Source organism: Cygnus atratus, chromosome 2 (genome assembly GCF_013377495.2).
Source record: "Cygnus atratus isolate AKBS03 ecotype Queensland, Australia chromosome 2, CAtr_DNAZoo_HiC_assembly, whole genome shotgun sequence".
Lineage (NCBI taxonomy): Eukaryota > Metazoa > Chordata > Aves > Anseriformes > Anatidae > Cygnus > Cygnus atratus.
Genome location: NC_066363.1, coordinates 127463902 through 127482941, shown reverse-complemented (window position 1 = coordinate 127482941; position 19040 = coordinate 127463902). Strand labels below are relative to the sequence as shown.

The window sequence follows — 19040 nt, the reverse complement described above, 5'->3', positions numbered from 1 at the left end:
CTGTCAGACTTCTAAAGACACAAAGATTAACTTTAAACACATACATTTAATGCCTTTAGAAAGATGAAAATTTTGTTTTCCCACTAGATTTAAATGCCCAGAGATGCAAAAAGGACCATTCAAAAACACAAGCATTGCCACACATTATTTGAATTCATGTCAATGTTTGTTATTTAAACATCTTAATTACCACATTCTTTTTCTTTTTAAATATACACAAAAATAAATCACACTATTATATCTCAGAAAGAATTACTTTGTTTGCCATTATGTTCTAGATTTTTTTTCAAGCATCCCCAAAACTCTTATATTTAAAGCTATATTCCACAGTCAATGTATCATTTCTGTTCTCATTTGTTATGAAGATTTCAGTTCCCTCCTAGTACTGTTACGAGATAATGGCAGAAATAAGTGTGTGCTACAGTTTTTGGAAAAAAGAAAGGCAAATAAGCACCAAGCCACTAAATCTCTAATTTTGACTTTTTTCTTAGTATATTTTCCTTTATCAAGCACAGTAATGAAGTCTTTGGATTTAGGTAATACAACCACAAGAAACAAACACCCACATCTATTAGGAAAAAGCATGAATACTCCTGGAAGTATTTATGATTGTTGAGTTTTTGTGATACTATTTGAAGCCAGCAAACACAAAATTGTAAATACATTTTCACAATTAATAGTTTATTTTTCCTGCAATTTACTGTAATCTAATTTTCGTGGAACAAGTGTATTGCAAGTTATCTATATTACATTGAAGTGAAGAGAGGTCAAACAGTGTTTTTGTATTATGTATTTTGATACATAATACTTATGTATTCTTTGCTAAAATATCTGTAACACGGTGGACTTTTTCCCCTAAAATTTAAAAATTATATATCCAAAAAGAAAAGCACATAAGCTCTTTATAGAGGAAGAATTAAGGAATAAAGACATTGTCAATGACAATGTTTGATATGGTTTTCATGTGTTTACTGGTGAATAGAAAGTTTTCTAACTAGAATTATTCTAATTGTAAATGATTTCAAGTGTATTATTTTCTAAAAACTGGCATTTGATTTCATATTTTCTGATTTTCGTTTTCTTGTTTTTACAAGCATTTGAAAGTGGAAAAAATCAGTTGAAAACAGTTTATTTTGATAGAAAGATATTTCCTAGTCTTTTCCTCTTCTGCAAGCTGTTCTTATTTTTCAGTCAGCTGTATTCCTGGGATCCTGATTTGTTGCTTTCTTTTAAGCAGGATCTCAAAGAGCTGCCAGATATTAGTACTGATGATAGCGTTCTTGTCATACCTAATATTTTATTAAATTTGTCCCTAGTAGAGAGCAGTACAGTTAAAAAAAAAAAAAAAAGTGACTGGTGAAAAATGCAGTGCCCTAAATGTACCCTAGAAATTCTTGTAGGAAGTTATCACAGCAGTCCATGTGTTGGCCATGATGATCAGAAACAACAAATTGTTTGCAGATATTCCCTTATCTTTAAAACAAACAAACAAACCAAACAACAATAACAACATCAAAAGCACTCCCATTCCTGTCTGCAGCAATTACCATTATGGAATTAGGAAACTAGAAGAAAGTATTGCTCACTAAGGAGAGTCAGTAATAAAATCAGATAAGATATTGTTTATTCTATGAAATACAATAGACAAAGGCACATTGAGATGTAGATTTCAGATGTTCTTGGAAGTTAGTGACATGAAAAGATTCTGTCAGTGAATCACGTTGGGAAAATACCCTAAGAGCATAGTATACAAAAGTGGTTTTTGCCTGTTGAGTTGTAAGTTGCCCCACAGGAAGACTTGGTTTCTGTCAGAAATGGTGTTGCTCATCTTGCTGAAATTGAAGGCTGGGCCATTGTTAAGATTTCCGTGACAGTGCTAAGATGAAGTACAATCAGTATGAAATAAAAACTTTTCTCAATGAAGTTCCTGACAGAATAATGAATGAAAGTAAACACTTCACACGAAGAGACAATTCCATTATCCATGAGCAGATTATCTGGCATGCACATAAATAATGCCAGGCTAGTGGGACACCTAAGGTTAGTGAGAGTACCATGTAATTGCAGCTTGTCTATTGATGCTTTAACACTAATCTAAAACCTTTTAAATCCCAACATCTGCATGAGAGTCTTTTTCCAAAAAGGTGAACAAAACTGCAGGACTGGAAGAATGATAAGGGAAATTAAACTAACGGCTTAATATGAAAAGTGGATTTTCAGAAATAGCTTATTTTTCGGGATGCTATCCTTCATTCTCCTGAAATCTCTCTGAATTGCCGACCCCACATATGACCAATACAAATTATACAAACATGTACTTCAGCACCCCTGAATTGTTGACCACTTCTGGTTTTATTAATGCAGACTATAGAAGTCTAAAGGAGAATGCAAACAGGTTCAGAATAAACATAAGAAGGTTGATTCCACAATAAAAACAGAGACTGGTGTTCACCATAACATATATATAATATATATGTATATTCGTAGGCATAGCAGAGCTGCTGTCCACTGCAGGAATTTAGCATCCCTGAAGTTCAGAGGACCAAACTGCAAATGTCTCAAGTGTCTTACTTTTCATGGAGTGAGAGGAGTGCCTCCAATGAGGCATTTACGTCAGATGTCTGAAATACCTAATGTAAACAGCCTCTAAATCATCTAATCTCACTTCCTGTAAACAAAAGGCCATGTCATTTTTCTCAGAAAAAAAAGAGGACTTTTAGTACACTGCCTAGTATCATTTGCAAGACTTGGAAATCTTTTTCTGTGTAAAGTACACCCAAAACATTTCAAGGGTTGACTATGCCTAAATTCAGCTTCTAATAGTTGAACCAGTTATGTCTTCATCTGAAACACTAGTCTTCTCCATTTTGTCTTCTGCATTTTCCACTGTTGGATGTATACACCATGATAAGGGGCTTCTTAGTATTTCTTCAATAATGAGTGGATAGGAGACTGAGGGAGCTTAAATCAAAAAGCTCTTCTCAGAACCTTGATTATTCTGCGGTCCTGACATTTCTTTTTCCTTCTTGAGACGTAGATGAGTTGGGCATCCATTAGTGGCTTTATGGATTCTGGATTATGTTGCACAGAAAGAACAAATTCCTGTTTACACCGGATTTTTGTCTCCTGTGCGTTGAAAGACCACATTAACCCTTCTTTTCCTGCAGTGTGGGGCCATCCAGGGTGATCTCATACTCCTGTGCCTCTTTCCATGTCAGTCTCCCATACCGGCTAGGTTTTTTGTTCCCCAGTGTTCTGTTTCAATATGGTCAAATGCAATGTTTTTTGGAGTTGTTATATTGAATTTTAGGTTACAACCCAATACAGTGTCCTCTTGGGTATTTTTTGAATCCAGAAGTCCTATGATCTGCCAGTTCTAACACAGTACGTTTTAGATTGTATTGAGCCATTATAAAAGTAAAATATTAAACACCTCTGGAGCAAAACCCAATTCCTAAGGCAAAATGTGCCTTTCCTTTGATGTCTTCTGGATTAAGTTTTGAAATGTGTCAGTAAGTTAGATTTTAATCCATTTTGATATGCCTTATTTTAGTAGGATGTAATTTATGCTGTTGTTTAATTATGTTGCCAGAGGGTACAAAATCAGAAACCTTGCAAAAAATCCAAGTATGTTAAGGCAATCTTGATAAAGTATTGGACCTGTAGTCATTACATGTGTAGAAGTGTTTAGTAAAGTCTACTCTTTGTGAAGGTATGGCGTCTGGCATTATTTGCTATTAGCCTATAAATCTTTACGGATGTAAACCCAGTTTATTTATGCTGTTATTTATGTCCAGGACTGACTTCTGGCTAACCAGTCACTACCCCCAAGATTATTTTCTCAAGTACTGAAACCAGGTTGGCTGTCTGCCAATTCTATGGAATTTCCTCCGTTTTTCATGAGCTTTTAAGTAAAGGGTAGTGTTTTTTCAGTTTTTCTAACATGTATTAGGACTGAAAAAATATGAAATGAATTTAGTCTGGAAAGGAGGAATTTTAGAAACAAAGTCCAGTAGGTAGCATATACGGACTACAGTATGGGCACTGTGCACGGAGTAACTCTGTTTACGCTTTACTACTTAGGAGTTTGGTAGTAGTGCCTAGGTAGTCCAATTCCTGAGTGAAGTCAGTTCATGGAGAAGGAGCCAGCTGGTTAAAACTAAAATCTAGCAAAGCACAAAGGAGATTGATCGAATAAAGCACTTTGAAGAGTTTTAAGTTCTGTGTCTCTTGATTGAAGGCATGTACTTCATTTGGTCAATTCAATCTGCACTTCAGAAGCACTATAAGTTTCTCACTGACATAAAGCTCTCATGTTGCAGTATCTGTAAATAGTTCTTTTTCCTCTCTGTTTCTCTCTGAAACTTCCATTTCTTGTTGGTATTCAGTGACATAGCCTCAATTCTGAGGTGTATTACAGAAATGAGTTGCTGAGAGTAATGAATATAAAGCCTACAGTTCCTAGGTAGCTCTACATAGTTGTGCACATACGTATTTTTAATGCTATCATAAGAAAATAGTTTTTCACACAGTATTATCACTGAAAGAAGATGAGCAGGATGACTAGTGCACTTGATAAATTCCCACTTGCTTTATTAAAAAATGCATAGATGCTAGATACTTTTCTGGCATCCAATGTCAATATATAATATAAAAATTTGGAAATAGTGACAAAGAGAAAATTAATCTACCAAAGAATCATTCTATGAAGATTTTCTCTTCCTCTTTTCCTGGAAATACTATTGATATCTATAGGAATTTTCACAGTTGAGTTCCAATAGATAGAGGAAAATTTATAAATGTTGGAAAGTTTCATACCTGGAAAGAAAAAGAAGCAAACAATATTCTTTGCTTTCTAGAAAAATCACTGAATTTTAGAATTCAGGAAGATGGGATTTTTTTATTGAATTTCACTTTCAGAAAGGATGATATGGGTAGTAACCTACAATACGTGATGTTACTCAGACAAACCTGATAGTTGCCATAAATTAAATTTCTCTGACAACTTTACGTATGTTTAGTCTTTACTGAAATTTTTGACAATATAGAAATCTGTTAGTAACTACCATTGTTAAGATTATTAGTGTAGGATAATTTGATAATTAGGAACATAATTGTGTTTCATATATTTGACAAACAAAACTGAGAAAAATATTTCTATCATTTTAAGAAATAGTAAGCAAGCTACTGGACAGCTTTATGTTGGAATCCCTGTGTTTAATACAAGCTGGAAAATGAAACAAACGCACATTGCTTACATTTTTGGTTGACACTGAATCAACATGCATTTCAAGTATGTTGAAGGATATCATGGAAATACAAAATAATCTGGAGGGTAATGGACAGTTCTAAATGGGGTTTAAATTTAGATAAACATTACATAATGCATGCAAGACAAATGGCATTATATGTAAGCATTGTTGCTGCAGAGTGCTAGATAATGTTGGTTAAGCTCTTGAGCTCTCAATATTCCTCCAAGTCACTTTTCAGGCATAAGTAGATGAAAATCTGATTGCAGCATTGCCGGAAGGGGACACTGTAAGATCCCCTGACTCTGCGCTTATAATCTCTTGAGTGTAGCTGGGATCCATGTACAGGTTTACCTACCTAGCCAAACTACCTAGCCAAACAGAGAAGAAAAGAGGTATCAGTAGCAATATCAGTGGTCCTGCAGTCTAGAAAGCTTCGGCTTCTTTGAAAATCAGACCCTGATATGAGTCCAAATGAAATTTCTCATAGCAGTTATTCAGTTAACCATTGGTCCTGCAGCACTCATTCACTCATGACAGACTGGTAGATTTAGGGGCTCCACATTCAGTCGCCTACTACCAGCACTGTGTCTGAGCTTGTGGCTGTAGCTGTGGGTTCATTTTCTAATGTAAGTACAGCTTGATTCCTACCACAGGTATGACTTGATTTTATCCCTGTCGTGATTGCATTGAAGACCACTGTGGGCTCATCAGTTAAGTGGCAGACTGTTCCTCTAAATGTAACTTATTTTTAACACATTAATTTTATATTGGTTTGAAAGTTTTCAAGCCCTTTTGAGACATCATAGAGAATATTAATGGTAGGATAATGCTTTCAGGTAGATACACATATAAATACACATGGCAATTCCAAAGTTAGTAATGTGTATTATGTGATACAGCTGATAAGAATTCATTTTCACAAAGTACTCTCTGTTGAATTAAAAGAAATCATTAAAGTTCCTTTGCTGTTTGTTAGAACCCGAATGCAGCATTGCAAAGCAGGTTGCTATTTTCCCATACTGTTCTGCAGTTTGTGGGTTGCTGCGTACTTTCCTGCACAGTTTCTATTTTGCTGCTGAAACTACAGATTAACCCTTCCTGGAGAATGTGTAGAACAGCATGCAAAACCTGCAGAAGTCTTTTTCTTGGCTGTGGGGAGAGGAGAAATTTTTGAGTTTTCTCTTTCAAAAGTTCTCATAAAGATTTCTTATTGCAGCAAGAGATGTGGAGTTCTCTGGGGAAGAAAAAAAAATACAACAATTCTCAAGTAGATAGTGGCTGATTTCAACTTGATATATCAAGTCACAGGCTTAAATGGCCATGATTAATTACTAATAATAAACAAAAGTTCAAGACTTTACAGTGACAAAATTATTCCAGGGCGCAAGTTCAAGAAATAGGCTTTCCTACACTGTGTAGAGCGTGAGTGGAACAAATGAGTTGCATTTCAGTAGGGCTGTCTGGCTTTGGTATCTCTCCCTTATAAAAGTTGTCATTCAAAACCAACATCTCTCTCCACAGTCTCTGCTAATAGTCCCCACTAGTCGGGGAGTGCAGGGCAGAATAGAGCAAGTACAACAAAACATAGTGCCAAGCAGGAGTTATTCTAAGCAGGCAATTTGGAAAACACACAGGCAAATCAAAGAAAGAATGAAAAAGAAAAGAATATTAAATAGCAACAGAAAAATATTTGAGTCTGCAACAAGTAAGCATGCATGAAGTGAAAAAATGTCTGAATATACGATTGCAAATTGAGACCAAAAAGTACACATTGCTAGTTGGCCAGTAAAGCATCCAAATGCCAAGGTGCTAAATAGCAAATAACACAAATAATGACGAGCCCGTGTTCACAGATGGAGTGTGCAGCCCTGTGTTATACAGAGCTAGATGCTGCCCACTTCTCCTCTTCTTTCGGCATTTGCCAAGTGTCGCTCGTGGATGATGCTCGCTGAAGAGGCCAGCAGGGAGATGTCTTGGTACAGCCACGTGCTCACATTTCTGGCTGGCTGCGGCTACAAAGGCAGCAGAACGGCAGGAAGTGAAAGGCAAAAGAAGGAATAAAAGGTGAAAGATAAGGCAGCCAAGCAAAACAGCACTCATTTGCCTTCTGTTCCACTGGCTTCTTCCTGCTGTGACTTGCTTCTGCCCAGCTTCACGTGGCTAAGCTTCACTAGCTCGTTCCTTGAGTAACCATGCCATTCCTTCACTGCTTCAGTACGTGTTAGACAGGATGTTTCTTGGGTGTAATACTACAAAAATTCACAAGCATCAATAAACAACTGGCAGTATGTTTTCCTGGTGCTGGTCATTTAGTATACTAGCTTTTAAAGTGTCTACTGCCGCTGTGACAATAGTGTTAGACTATTTTTATGTGGGAATAGTCTAGTTGTTCTATCATCACAAAAGGGTGATCAGAGTCTAGTTTATCCATGTGCAGACTACATTATTGTCTCATAAAACAATGTCCCAGTGCTATGATTGCTTCATTAGGTTTACGCTACATAGACATAATTATGCAGGAGCTAAGAATAGCTCATCTAATTGAAAATAATGATTATAGAGAAAGAACGGTTTTGATTGCTGTTACTGAACAAGCACATACTGTACAACCCTTCATGAACTGCACAGAACACATATGGGATTATAACGTGTGTTTGTTTTGATTAACAGTTTCTTTCCTGATCCTGACTACAAGTCAAAGGTGTTATCGCTTATTTCCTCATTATAATCTTCTTTTTGGAGACCTAGAGGGACCGATGAGAAAGCAACATAAGCTGATATTTATCCGTTAAGTTATGACAAGTTAAGCTTTGAAATAACATTCAACATTTATCCACACACACATTTTGGGGAGGATGTAACTTAAATAAATCTTCTCTAGGCACCACAGATGAAACTATGTGTTTTTTTATGTCTGTGTTTGTACTACTACCCTATGAGATTAAGCATCTTTTTAGAAATGCAAAGTCTGCAATACTGTTAATCTCTTGGTGCTCATTCAGTTCAATACTAACATTTAATTCTTCCTGTGTCTAAAACACATAGAACTCTTCTTCATTCCTTGCAGATGAAACTATTTTTTTACATAGAAATCACTGAAAGTTTGGGGGTTTCATTTATATGGCTGCTGTTGATGTTATCACCCAGCTTTTGGGATAAAAATTGCAGCTTTTATTGTCCTGCTAATTTATTCTTACTTAAATGTAAGCTTTCTGCTAGAATGCTATGAAAAAATTCCTGAGATCATAAAATTGAATATAACTGTTTTAGAAATGTTATGACTCTCTCTAGAGGCTCTGAAAAACTCTGCTGTTTTGCCATGTTTAGCTTCCCCTCGGTTCTAATGAAGCATTTTATAGCTTTAGGCTATGTGCTAGCATTGCAGAGACACAGAGATCACTGCCATCAGGAATTTTTATACAGATGACCATTTAAAAAATGAAGTGGTAAGGGAAGATGGGACAAACAGCGATGCAGTTGTGCAGTAACACAGCTATCAATTTGCACAGTCAGGAGTGACAGGCACTTGCACAAGCTCTTCTTGAGTCTTTTTTAAAATAACAGAAGAAAAAAGGGGAAGCAGAGTGAAGATTACTTTCTGAAAGCATTCCAAACTCTTGTCTTGACTTCAGAAAAGTTGCCTTTTCAGATTGTTTTGGATTTGAAATTCAGTGAATTACAAGAATTTAGAAGTGTTAAGTCCCCATTTATATAAATGACTATTGAAGCATCAAGCACATATTTTCTATCCGATTCTTTTCCAACATGGTCTGACTGTGGAACACATTTCTCAAATTTTGGGGACAATATACCTCAATTTTGCCCTTCCCCCAGTATTGAACGTTAACTTTGAAATGTTGTAAAGGTGTTTTAAAAGGCATTCCACAGTCCCTTTGAACACCATGTGTCCTGGTCTCACAGACCCCTGTCTGGGAGTCAGTGTAGTGTCCCAGTCTGACCTTCTGTACACTTCTGTGTATTAGCATTTGACCAAATAATCATAATCTCAGTTTCAATTAGATACCTTTTTTTTTTCTATTGAGAAAGTTAAATATTAAGCTGAGTTGTGAATTGTGTACCTACAAGTAAATGTGATACAAGGGTGAGCAGGACTGAAAAACTGACTAACACGTTGATTGTGGAATACTTTGATTTGCAGTGATTCACAGCACGTGGGACTAACTGAGCTATGCAGTACAGTGCACAATAGCTAAGGGCAGCTGGACTTTACTCTTGCATTATTGATGCAACTCATAATAGACTCCTCTGCATATAAACTGTTTTCTACTCTGTACAGAACGGCACATGCCAGAGCTAAAGCTGATGCCGCGGATCAGGCCGCTCAGTCTGCTCGCCAGGAATGTGATATTGCAAGAGCAGTTGCCAGAGAACTTTCACCAAATTTCTACCAACCAGGTAATTATAGATCGGTTTTGTTTTGTGGCTAGTCTTTTTTCTTGCAGTAGAAAGGTTCTGTGTTAAATTAAAAAGTTTATTCCATTTTGAATGTTGTTTATACAGAAGCAGTAGTTATGTGACAGTAATGAAGACTGCATGTTCCTCAGGGTGGTTTTGTTTTCTTTTTTTAATTATTTGTTGACTGTTGCTTTGTATAAAACACTGCCCAAAAGTCAGTATCAAGCATACAGCTTTGTCTGAAGTTAATCACTTCTTCAGAATGATGTCAATGTAAGACTTCAGAGAACATAAATCAACAGAAATTCAGGTTGTTTTTGTGGAGTGTTCATTATGGGAAAGATCCTTTTTACTATCTGAGGGAAATTTTGACAGTCTTGGCTAGCTAAGGCCTGAGCTCTGGAGAATGCTTTGCCATTGCACATCTGTAACTCGTGAGGGACTCTTTCCTCTTATGCCTGTGGTGCTCTGTGGAAGATTAGTCCCAGACTCAGGATATCACGGCATCAATTCTGTCACCTAATTCTGTGTTACACTGCAACACATTTTCACCAGTCACATGGTTTGAAAAGTTGCTGTAAAAGAAGCAATGTGTTTTTTCCCTTGTTTTTCCGGTGTCTTTTCATTAGGTTAATATTTTTGTGTGCTGCTCTTTAGCTTAAGGTTAAATAGGTGAAATGGATCTTCATTTATTCAAGTTAATGTATTTTCAGAATTTTGTCCTTTCTTTCACCTGTCAAATGAGTTTTCATATCATTTATTACTTTTCAAGGACTTGTCTGCATTTTTCTTCTAAAATAGATTATTGTGTACACTTACTGTAATTTTCTGCAGATACAAACCCCTTTGTCCTTATAGGTACTACTATATCGTACAGGCTAGTACTATGACCCCACAATTGAAGAACTATCTTTTCAATTTTTTCTAACAATCCACATTTCCTTCATTTTCAATGTATATCACTACAAATAACTGGTTCATAAGTCATTATTGTCAGTTAGGCTAAACAGCACTTTTTTTTTTTTCTTTATTTCTAAGTATTCTGTTGTAGAGAGCAATCTGTGTGTATTAGGGTTGGGAGGGTTGGGGCTTTATTTTTTTATTTGTTTAGTACATAAGTCAAAGGCTGGTCACCTCACGCAAATTAGAATCTCCATTCCCCTTATCAACCTTTCTTTGTATCCATCCTGGTTTAAATGTGTCTTTCTTTAACATGGGTGACCAGAACTGTAGGCAGTGCTCAACAGGAGTAATTGCAGCAATAAGACTTTACTGGCTTTAACATGGTATCACTATGTACCTTTCACTGTTGGAAATTACCTCAGTACTTCCTCTTCTGTGGACTCATCATATCAGTGGCCCACATTTACTCCTGTGATACCAAAGTCTTTTTTTTTTTTTTCATTATTTCACAAACTGATGAACTCCCAGTTTATAGCAGCAGTTCGTCTTACTGGTCGTAAGTTAAGAAGTCATAGGTTCAGTCATGCAGAGAACTAATAGCAAGGACCCTGTCAAAGGAAAGCTTGACTGAGAATAGAAACGAAGGAGTTAAAGCACTTGGAGTGGAAGTATTTCAAAGCTGCTGAATCCTTGAGATAAGGAAATGGCTAGAATACTCAAGAGAAAATGTAAACGTGTGATGGTGTGAAATGCGACACCAAAAAATCCACCAGATAAAGAATTTGTTAGGTGTCTTTTTTTACTTCCTGCCACTGGATAGGAAGTAAGATTGCTGACAAATTGGCTGAGATCTGGGGAGAGAAGGTGTAGGATTCTTATTTTCCTCTCACTTAAACTTTTATTTCAGTTACCGAAGGCAAGGGTTTGTATTCTTTCCCCCATTCCAGCTCTGTGTGTCTATAGTGAGTTACAAAACATTTCTCAACATCTTCTAACTCTATTCTTTGTATGGAAATGTCTATCAATTAGTTAGCTAGTTGTCAAAAGATAAATATCTCTTTTGGAATCTAAATTTTACATTTCCTTATTATTTTCAGGGTGGCTGGATATTTGTATACATTTGAAAAGATTGTTATTCCCTTTGCTTGGATAACCTCAAGATGCTGAGATTTTGACTAAATTTCACTTATTCCAAATAAGCTGCAGCAAAACACCAGTTTTGTACATCATTGTAATGCTTTCAGGTATTACTGTGTCAGAGAGCCTTTTCATCCTCAGTGTTCATGATGTCTTCTTCAGATACATTCTTCCAGAGCAGTACCAGTTAACCCTGAGACTCACATGTACAAGTGCTTGCTTATTTATATATTTCTCACATGCCATACTATGAGTGATAGGGCAATATTAGCAATAACTTTTGTCATTTAAGATAATAAAATAGATAAATACATTTTAAAAATATTTACATTCCCTCACACAAACGGCAGCAAGTATCTGCTCTTCGAGTAGCATTTTCGTATGTTTGAATGAAAACAAGGTAAGCATTGTTGCCTCCTAATAGCAATTTCTCAGTTTTCTGCTTGAGCTTTTTATTTTTACAATTCCTTTTTAAGCTTCTGTTAGTGCTTCTAAAAGCTAATGACACACGTTGTATCTCAGTTTGTGAAACTATTGTTAAGAGAAAGCTTACCATTGTGCTAAATTGTCTTGAAAATTACTTATGTGTGGGAAAGCGTAATTTTTCTCTCTTTGCTTCAGCTGCTTAGAATGGTAAACAAACATGCTGTCAGCAAGAACTAAATGTATGTAGCAAATCAACAAGAGAGAAGAAACGTGAAATACGTATACCTCTCCGTAAACAAGTTAAGCATTTTTGTCTGTCTTAAGGAGTGATCTCTGCACTACCTGAGACCTAAGTCCATTTAAATATTTGAAAATCTTTGATAAAGCTCTTAAATTTCAGATTCTTAAAATATAGCCTTCTGGGCCATATATCCTAGAATTATACAAAATTTATAATTACAGTGAGCATTCATAACTCATTGTACCATGACAGTTCTCACTTCCCAATTACTTTCTCTTCATTTAAATTTTATGTTCATTAAGACATTCATCAGAAGCTGCCAAGATGTTCTAGCTTTGTAATGTAGTTTAAAAGGAGATTGAAGTGAGAACAAAGCGTTAGGAAGCAAAGCAACATTCAGCAGGTACAAATAATGATGTCAGTCTGAATCATGAATGTTGAGGTGCCATAGGAATCTTCAGATTTAATTTTCCCAGTAATTAATTACCTTAATATTTGCATATTAGGAAAGCAAGCATGAGTAAGTGTGATTGGAAAGGTTGATCTAGGGGTTCATAAGGTTGCAGGGAGCTGTTTTCTCTAAGCTCGTTCATGCTGGACTCAGACAAGATTCTGCTAGTGGTTGATAGCAATGAAGATGGCATATCTTTGTAGAGCCCTATCCTCAAGGTTGTAGGTTTTGTACATTTAGCAAATGTTGTGGATTTTATTGAGGCCAGACTTTACAGGCCTTTTTATTGCTAAATACAACGAATTTTGAGAAATCCCACCTCTGACCTGTTTGTTTCCTCTAGGGATCACTAAACTTGTAGATGTGTCAGAAAAGAGCACGTTAGGACAGGAAACAAATGAAACCTGAGCCATTTTCTCAGTCAAGGGAGTTATCCAAGGACAGTTTGAGTGTTTTTGTTTGTTTGTTTTGTTTTTTCTCAGAGAAAACCAGTAAAAGTGGTTTTGTGTCTCTTGTTAAAGCCTAGAGAAGGGTAAATGACTAATGGAAGTACTGTATCAAAGACGTAACAGACAAGAAAGGCTTTTGGCACCCAGTAAAAAAGGGAGAAGATTGTTCTAGTCCTGCATAAGTTTAATGGATGCTGTGACTTATCCATTCATGCTAAATTCTACAAGCCATCTCTAGCACATACTCCTGTAAACACGCTGTCAGGAGGTAAGCTAAAGTATGAACTTGCACAGACTGGACAGCTAAGCTGTAATTGTCTGTGTACATATATATCCTGCAGCAAATGTATACTCTTCCTTCATTCAGTTCAAATGAATAACATTTGATTAAATGAAAGAGGGGTAAAACTACTTTGCTGCAGGGTAAGAGCAGTCTGGGCACTTTACCATGGACCAATTAAGCTCTAGAAATTCAAATCTGAATTGTTTTATGGCAGATTATTTATCAGGCCAAACAGCTGCCTGAGGAACACATGTGGCTCACAAGAACAAGTCTTCCAGCTTTTGACATCCTGAACAAGGCACAAAAGAAATAGAAAAGCAATTTAGCAGTTAATTCTCACGAAAGAGATGGACAGAATTTTAGATGAAATATATGAGCAGGGAACAAAGGTTTTCTAATAAAAAAAGAATAAGAATTTATAGTTTTTACCAGGATTTTTTCTTACAATGTTTGGATACCGTTACAGCAACCCTATCACTTAACATTCTGACATCACTGGTTTCAAAAACAAAAGCATTTTAAGCAATAGGCAATTTCTGATGGTTTCTAGTGCATTAAAGAGAAACTGCATTTTACATTTTCTTTTGACCAGTGGTTGACGTCTGTAGCCTCGGAAGAAAACACATCCTTCCCATCTTCCTCCTCTCTGCCATCTCCACCTCCTCCAGTTCACAAAATGCAAACTCCATATGGACAGGAAAGAGAGATCTCTTCCTGATGCTAATTAACAGGAATGTGCTGGCTAAATGCATGTGGACCAGGCCAGATATTTTTATTTTAAAAGCCAATTACAAGGAGCATTTCCCCCTGATTACAGTTACCAGCCATGCCATCAGTTTGTGCCTTAAAGCATAAGGAAGCTCACTAGTTATTCTTAGTCATGCAAGAGCCTGTTCGTTTTCTGAAATGATTTGACATACGGCTTCATCATCCTCATGCAACTGTTGTTGGATTCTTCCTGTGGCATCTTTCCTGTACAGTTTATTACTTCCATCCTCTTTCTACATAAGTCTGGAGAACACTATACCGAGGCACTCGTGTTTTATCTGATAATCAAAGAAACAAGGTGGGCTAAAAGAAAAGGTGAGCTTCAAGCTTATTCTTGTTTTCTCCTTTCTTTTTATAACTATTGTCTGACCACTTGACTTCCAAATTTATCACCAGTCTTGCCAAGCCCTAGATACAGAAGCATTATCTATGTATTACCTGTACATTATCTGTGCACCTATCCAGATCTGTTGTCCTGCCCAGTGAGGACCGCCCAACTCACTGGCAGTCTGCATGCATCCTGCCCCACTGTCACACACACGCTGGCTCAGCTCACTCCCCAGCCTTCCTGAATGCATCTGGGACAAGAGAGTGTGGGCTTGGGAGAAGGCAAAGGAAGGAGAGACTGCAAAGGAATGCCCTTCATTCTTCTGGAATGCTTTGTCAATCACTCCAACATACTTTTGAGTGACAATCAAGTGACTTGCTTAGGGAAAAAAAAGTACGTAATTAACTTTAAAAACTAATAACAGAGAACCAGCTTCCTGTAGAGAAATAAAGCTGTTGAAATCACTGTAATTTTCACAGGCTTCCATTAAGTACTGAGCTAGTTAATTTACATCTAGATACAACTGTAAAAGCTACAGAATCTGACTGTGAAGCTAACCGGATAGTCAGGCAACTAGCCTGGGCTAACTTGGGTTTTGTCACTGCTAAGTTGCTATCATGAAGTACCTTCTTAAAGCCTTCTATATCGCTCTGAGCTGCCACCATGGGAGGTATGAGAGAAGGAGGTCAGTGCTACCTTAGCATTTTAATTGACTCCTGTTTCCCACTCAGTATTATTCATTTGCCCTCCAAAAGATCTGTTCCTTCCAGGACACAGAACCTGACCACTGTTGTCCTGCTTCAGTAGACTTCTATATTGGTCCGTCCCAGTGTCCATTAGCCAAGGAGAAGATGAATTAGGGTCTATCACATGGGTACATTATCACAGCATGTCAACATTTCCATTATAAATGCTGTTTATAAGTGTCATAAATATTTGTTCCAAGTTGAAATTCAACTAACAAGGTCTATACTGTGAGAACTTGACTTACAGTGCCACTTTTCACTGGAGTATGGTGATTTATTTTTAAAGGATTTTATTATACTAGTGCAGACTTAAATTATGTTGAAAAAGGGTTTTGTTTTTAAACATGTGATATCAGTTATACTGGGCTGGTAAGAGCATCAAGATCTACTTGACCACGAGCAATTAATACTTGCTGCTGGTCTGTGGGCTTCTTTGCTGTTGTTTTTATAGGAAGTGGGATGACAGAGAGGTATTTCAGAGGAAGGGGTAGAAAAAGAATGATCTTTGCAGCTGTGTTGCACATTTGCCAGGGACAGAGAAATAGATTAATAATATACAGAGCATTTTATTCAAAGAAAGTCTGCAAGACCTAAGGCTAAGCTAGAAGTAGAGAGAGTTTAGAGAGATCTGAAAAAGAAATACAGTGTTTAAATTATAGACCTGAGTAATACAGAGAAATGCCTTTTTCAGAATGGTGTGAAAGATCATGGTGAGAATTTGGAGAGGATGAAGATTTCTGCATTTTATTCATGTAACAGTTATTCTCTCAGATCTTAATCTGAACAGGAGTCAAATCTGGAACTGAAACATAGCCAGCATGGAATTGGTAGTTGATTTTTTTGGATGGTGAGATTAGACAGGATGAAGAGTGTAAGAAGAGAAGGAAGTGGGACCAAGAACAGAGTAATCTGTGATTCTCTTCCTTGAAAGTATGTTTAAAGAGGGTAAGAAAAATGAGGGGAAAATAAGAGGATGAATCATAGAAGTTAACAGAGCAAAAATGTTCCAGAAGAGTATGTGGCCAACTGCGTCAAAGGAGGTTGAGAATAAAGTACTGGTACTGAGATATGACGAAGAAATCAGCAGAGGCTCCTCAAAAAGTATCATTTGAGGTTAAAAAGGTATTTGCTGGGCAGTTGATAAACTGTGAAGTATGGGTTAGATTTGGAGAAGAGGAGCAGTAAGGGGTTATGGCAAACAGAGTTTAGAGGTGAAAACCTAGAGCTTAGCATTGAAGAGTGAGAACTGACACTATGTAAGAATGGTAAGTGACATGGTGATTGGGGTTTTTCTTACAATATGAAGATCAATAATACCTCGGGAAAGAAGCCACAAGAGGATGGATGGCTAAGCACATGCCCTAATTTTACCAGAATTAAACCGATTGTTGAATTTGTATAGTTCTGGCATTTCCAGTGCAGTAGTCAGTTCTGATAGCCCACTTCGTAAGTTTCTTAATCGAGTCCATTGCTACGTGTAAAAAATCAATTTTACCAGGAGTGCGGTGCATCTTAATGAATACTGCCTTGTTTTCATAACATACTGTTTCTTAATATTGAAAAATATTGAATTAACCCTTTACCCTCCAACAAAATTCGTAAAACCTCATATTTTAAAAGCAGTGAATTTTGGATCTCTTTATTTGACTCTTGCTTTTGCATCTTTCAAGTTCATAATTCAGTGTGGTTTTTTTTCTACAAATGCAAGGGGATAAGGGAAACTTTTTAAAAACTGAAGTCTTCCATTACCGTATGATGACATGATGAATCACAGTGGCAAGTAATTCTCCCTTTGAAATATCTAGAGTTTAAGTAAAGGCAGTAATGTATATATAGATTCCTGACTAGAATCAGCAGAGTCTGAAACTTTGTCTAGTTACTTTCCACATATAAATCATTCAAATGTAATTTCAGTTGCTTGATGACATTTCATGTCTTCCCAGTACTGAGTCTAACTGTTACAAAATCCACAGGCATGAGAAATGCTGATGTCTAGAACCCAAGCCCTGGGTGCATATCCTATGCTCTGCTTTTTTATTACTCCTAAAGCAGAAAGATGTTCAGAGAAGAAACAATGCAGGCACTGTTTCTTCGTCAGATAAGAATTTTGAAAGAGCCAAAAGTTAGAATGACTAGTGAAAATTTTACTTGGTTATTAAATTTACTAAATAACAATACTGTTGTATTGAAAAGCATCTGACAGCTATGAATGATATTTTTCTTGTCCTCCAAAAATCTCTAGGTTGTGTCATTTTGTGGTTTCTTAAACTTGCTTAGTGGAAGTGGTTGCTGTTTTAATCTGAAGCTAATTGAGATGTATCAGTAGAGCATCTACTATAAATTAAGTAATTTCAAGTATCTGTGTAACATTGCATATGTGAACAGATGGACCAGGAGCTTGAGGGCTGGTTTGTGTAAGAAATTTTGTGTAAATTTGTTCTTAGTATATGGTATCAAATTCTGTAAAGGCAATAAAATGCAAGACAGAAAGACCTGCTCTTTCTTCCATGTTTGTATGTGGCCCAAGAAGCAACATACATGATACAACTTCAATAGTCTATTATCAAAGACTTACTGGGAACTGGGATGCTTATGTTGAGAGCTTTGATGTTAAATAGAAAGGCAAATCCATATATCCTCTGCAAGAGGAGAGAATAAACTAAGAGAACAATAAATATTAAGAGACGTAAGTATTTTGTTTTTGATTTAAAATATGGTAGCCAAATCAGTTCCAGTTTTGATCCTGAACTAAAACAAACTGTATATTTTAGATTAAAAAAAAAAAAAAAGACATGACAGTTACTAATTCATAATGTTTTCAAAAGGAGAATCAAACTTCTTTAGAGAGTTTTCCTGTCTGATTCCAATAGGAATACTGGAGGTTGTTGATGAAGGGAAAAAAAGTAATAAATGGAAATGTAAAATAGCAAGGAGAGAGAAGCCAGTGAAATGACATGGAAATTGGTAGTCGTCTCATCTGAGTCTTCACTAATGACTAGCTAAATATCATGTGTGATATGTTGTGTGTTTTTATAACATGGTGAACAGCATTATTTAAATCAACAGGCAGTAGTGAAGTGGTATGTTGCAAACACAAGCTGGAACAGAGAAAAACAAAGTTCTCAGTAACGTTTCACAGATAGCAGAAAGTGAGCACTGCCATTCGCACCAACAGCCACTCACCAATTGCAAGCTAGTTTGCAGAATTATCAGACAGTATTTAAATTGAAGACAGTGACTTGCTCCTCAGAAGTGCTATGAGACAGCCTTAAGGCTGTCAGCCAGTTGGAGATGAGATGTGAACCTGCTCCTGTTGAGGTCAGTTGCCAGACTCCCATGGAGCAGGATGATAGCCATGCACCTGAAATGTGATCCAGCAGGAGAAGCGTCTATTCCAGGCTGCATATACAGAAGCACGTCATGGAGAAGAAGGGTAATGGTCCCTTCTCTGCATGATGCCAGTGACATGCACTCTGAAATAGTGTCTATAGCTTTGGGCATCGTCATACAAGGAAAGTGTGAACATGCTGGGAGAAATGTAAAGAAATATGATTTTACTGGGTAAAGGGGCTATTACGCCACATTAACAGACTCTTTATATACATACTTATCTCTTCAGAGAATATGCAGTTGTGCTGAG

General features: G+C 36.7%; 1 protein-coding gene across 3 annotated transcripts in view; it reads left to right on the top strand.

The window, feature by feature from the left end:
* JPH1 (junctophilin 1) overlaps positions 1-19040 on the top strand; it is an 87889-nt gene that overhangs the window by 45628 nt on the left and 23221 nt on the right. For all 3 annotated transcript variants that reach the window (XM_035563149.2, XM_035563151.2, XM_035563150.2), the window contains exon 3: positions 9550-9668. In XM_035563149.2, coding sequence (XP_035419042.1) covers positions 9550-9668 — 119 coding nt within the window. The remainder of the gene's footprint in view (positions 1-9549; positions 9669-19040) is intronic.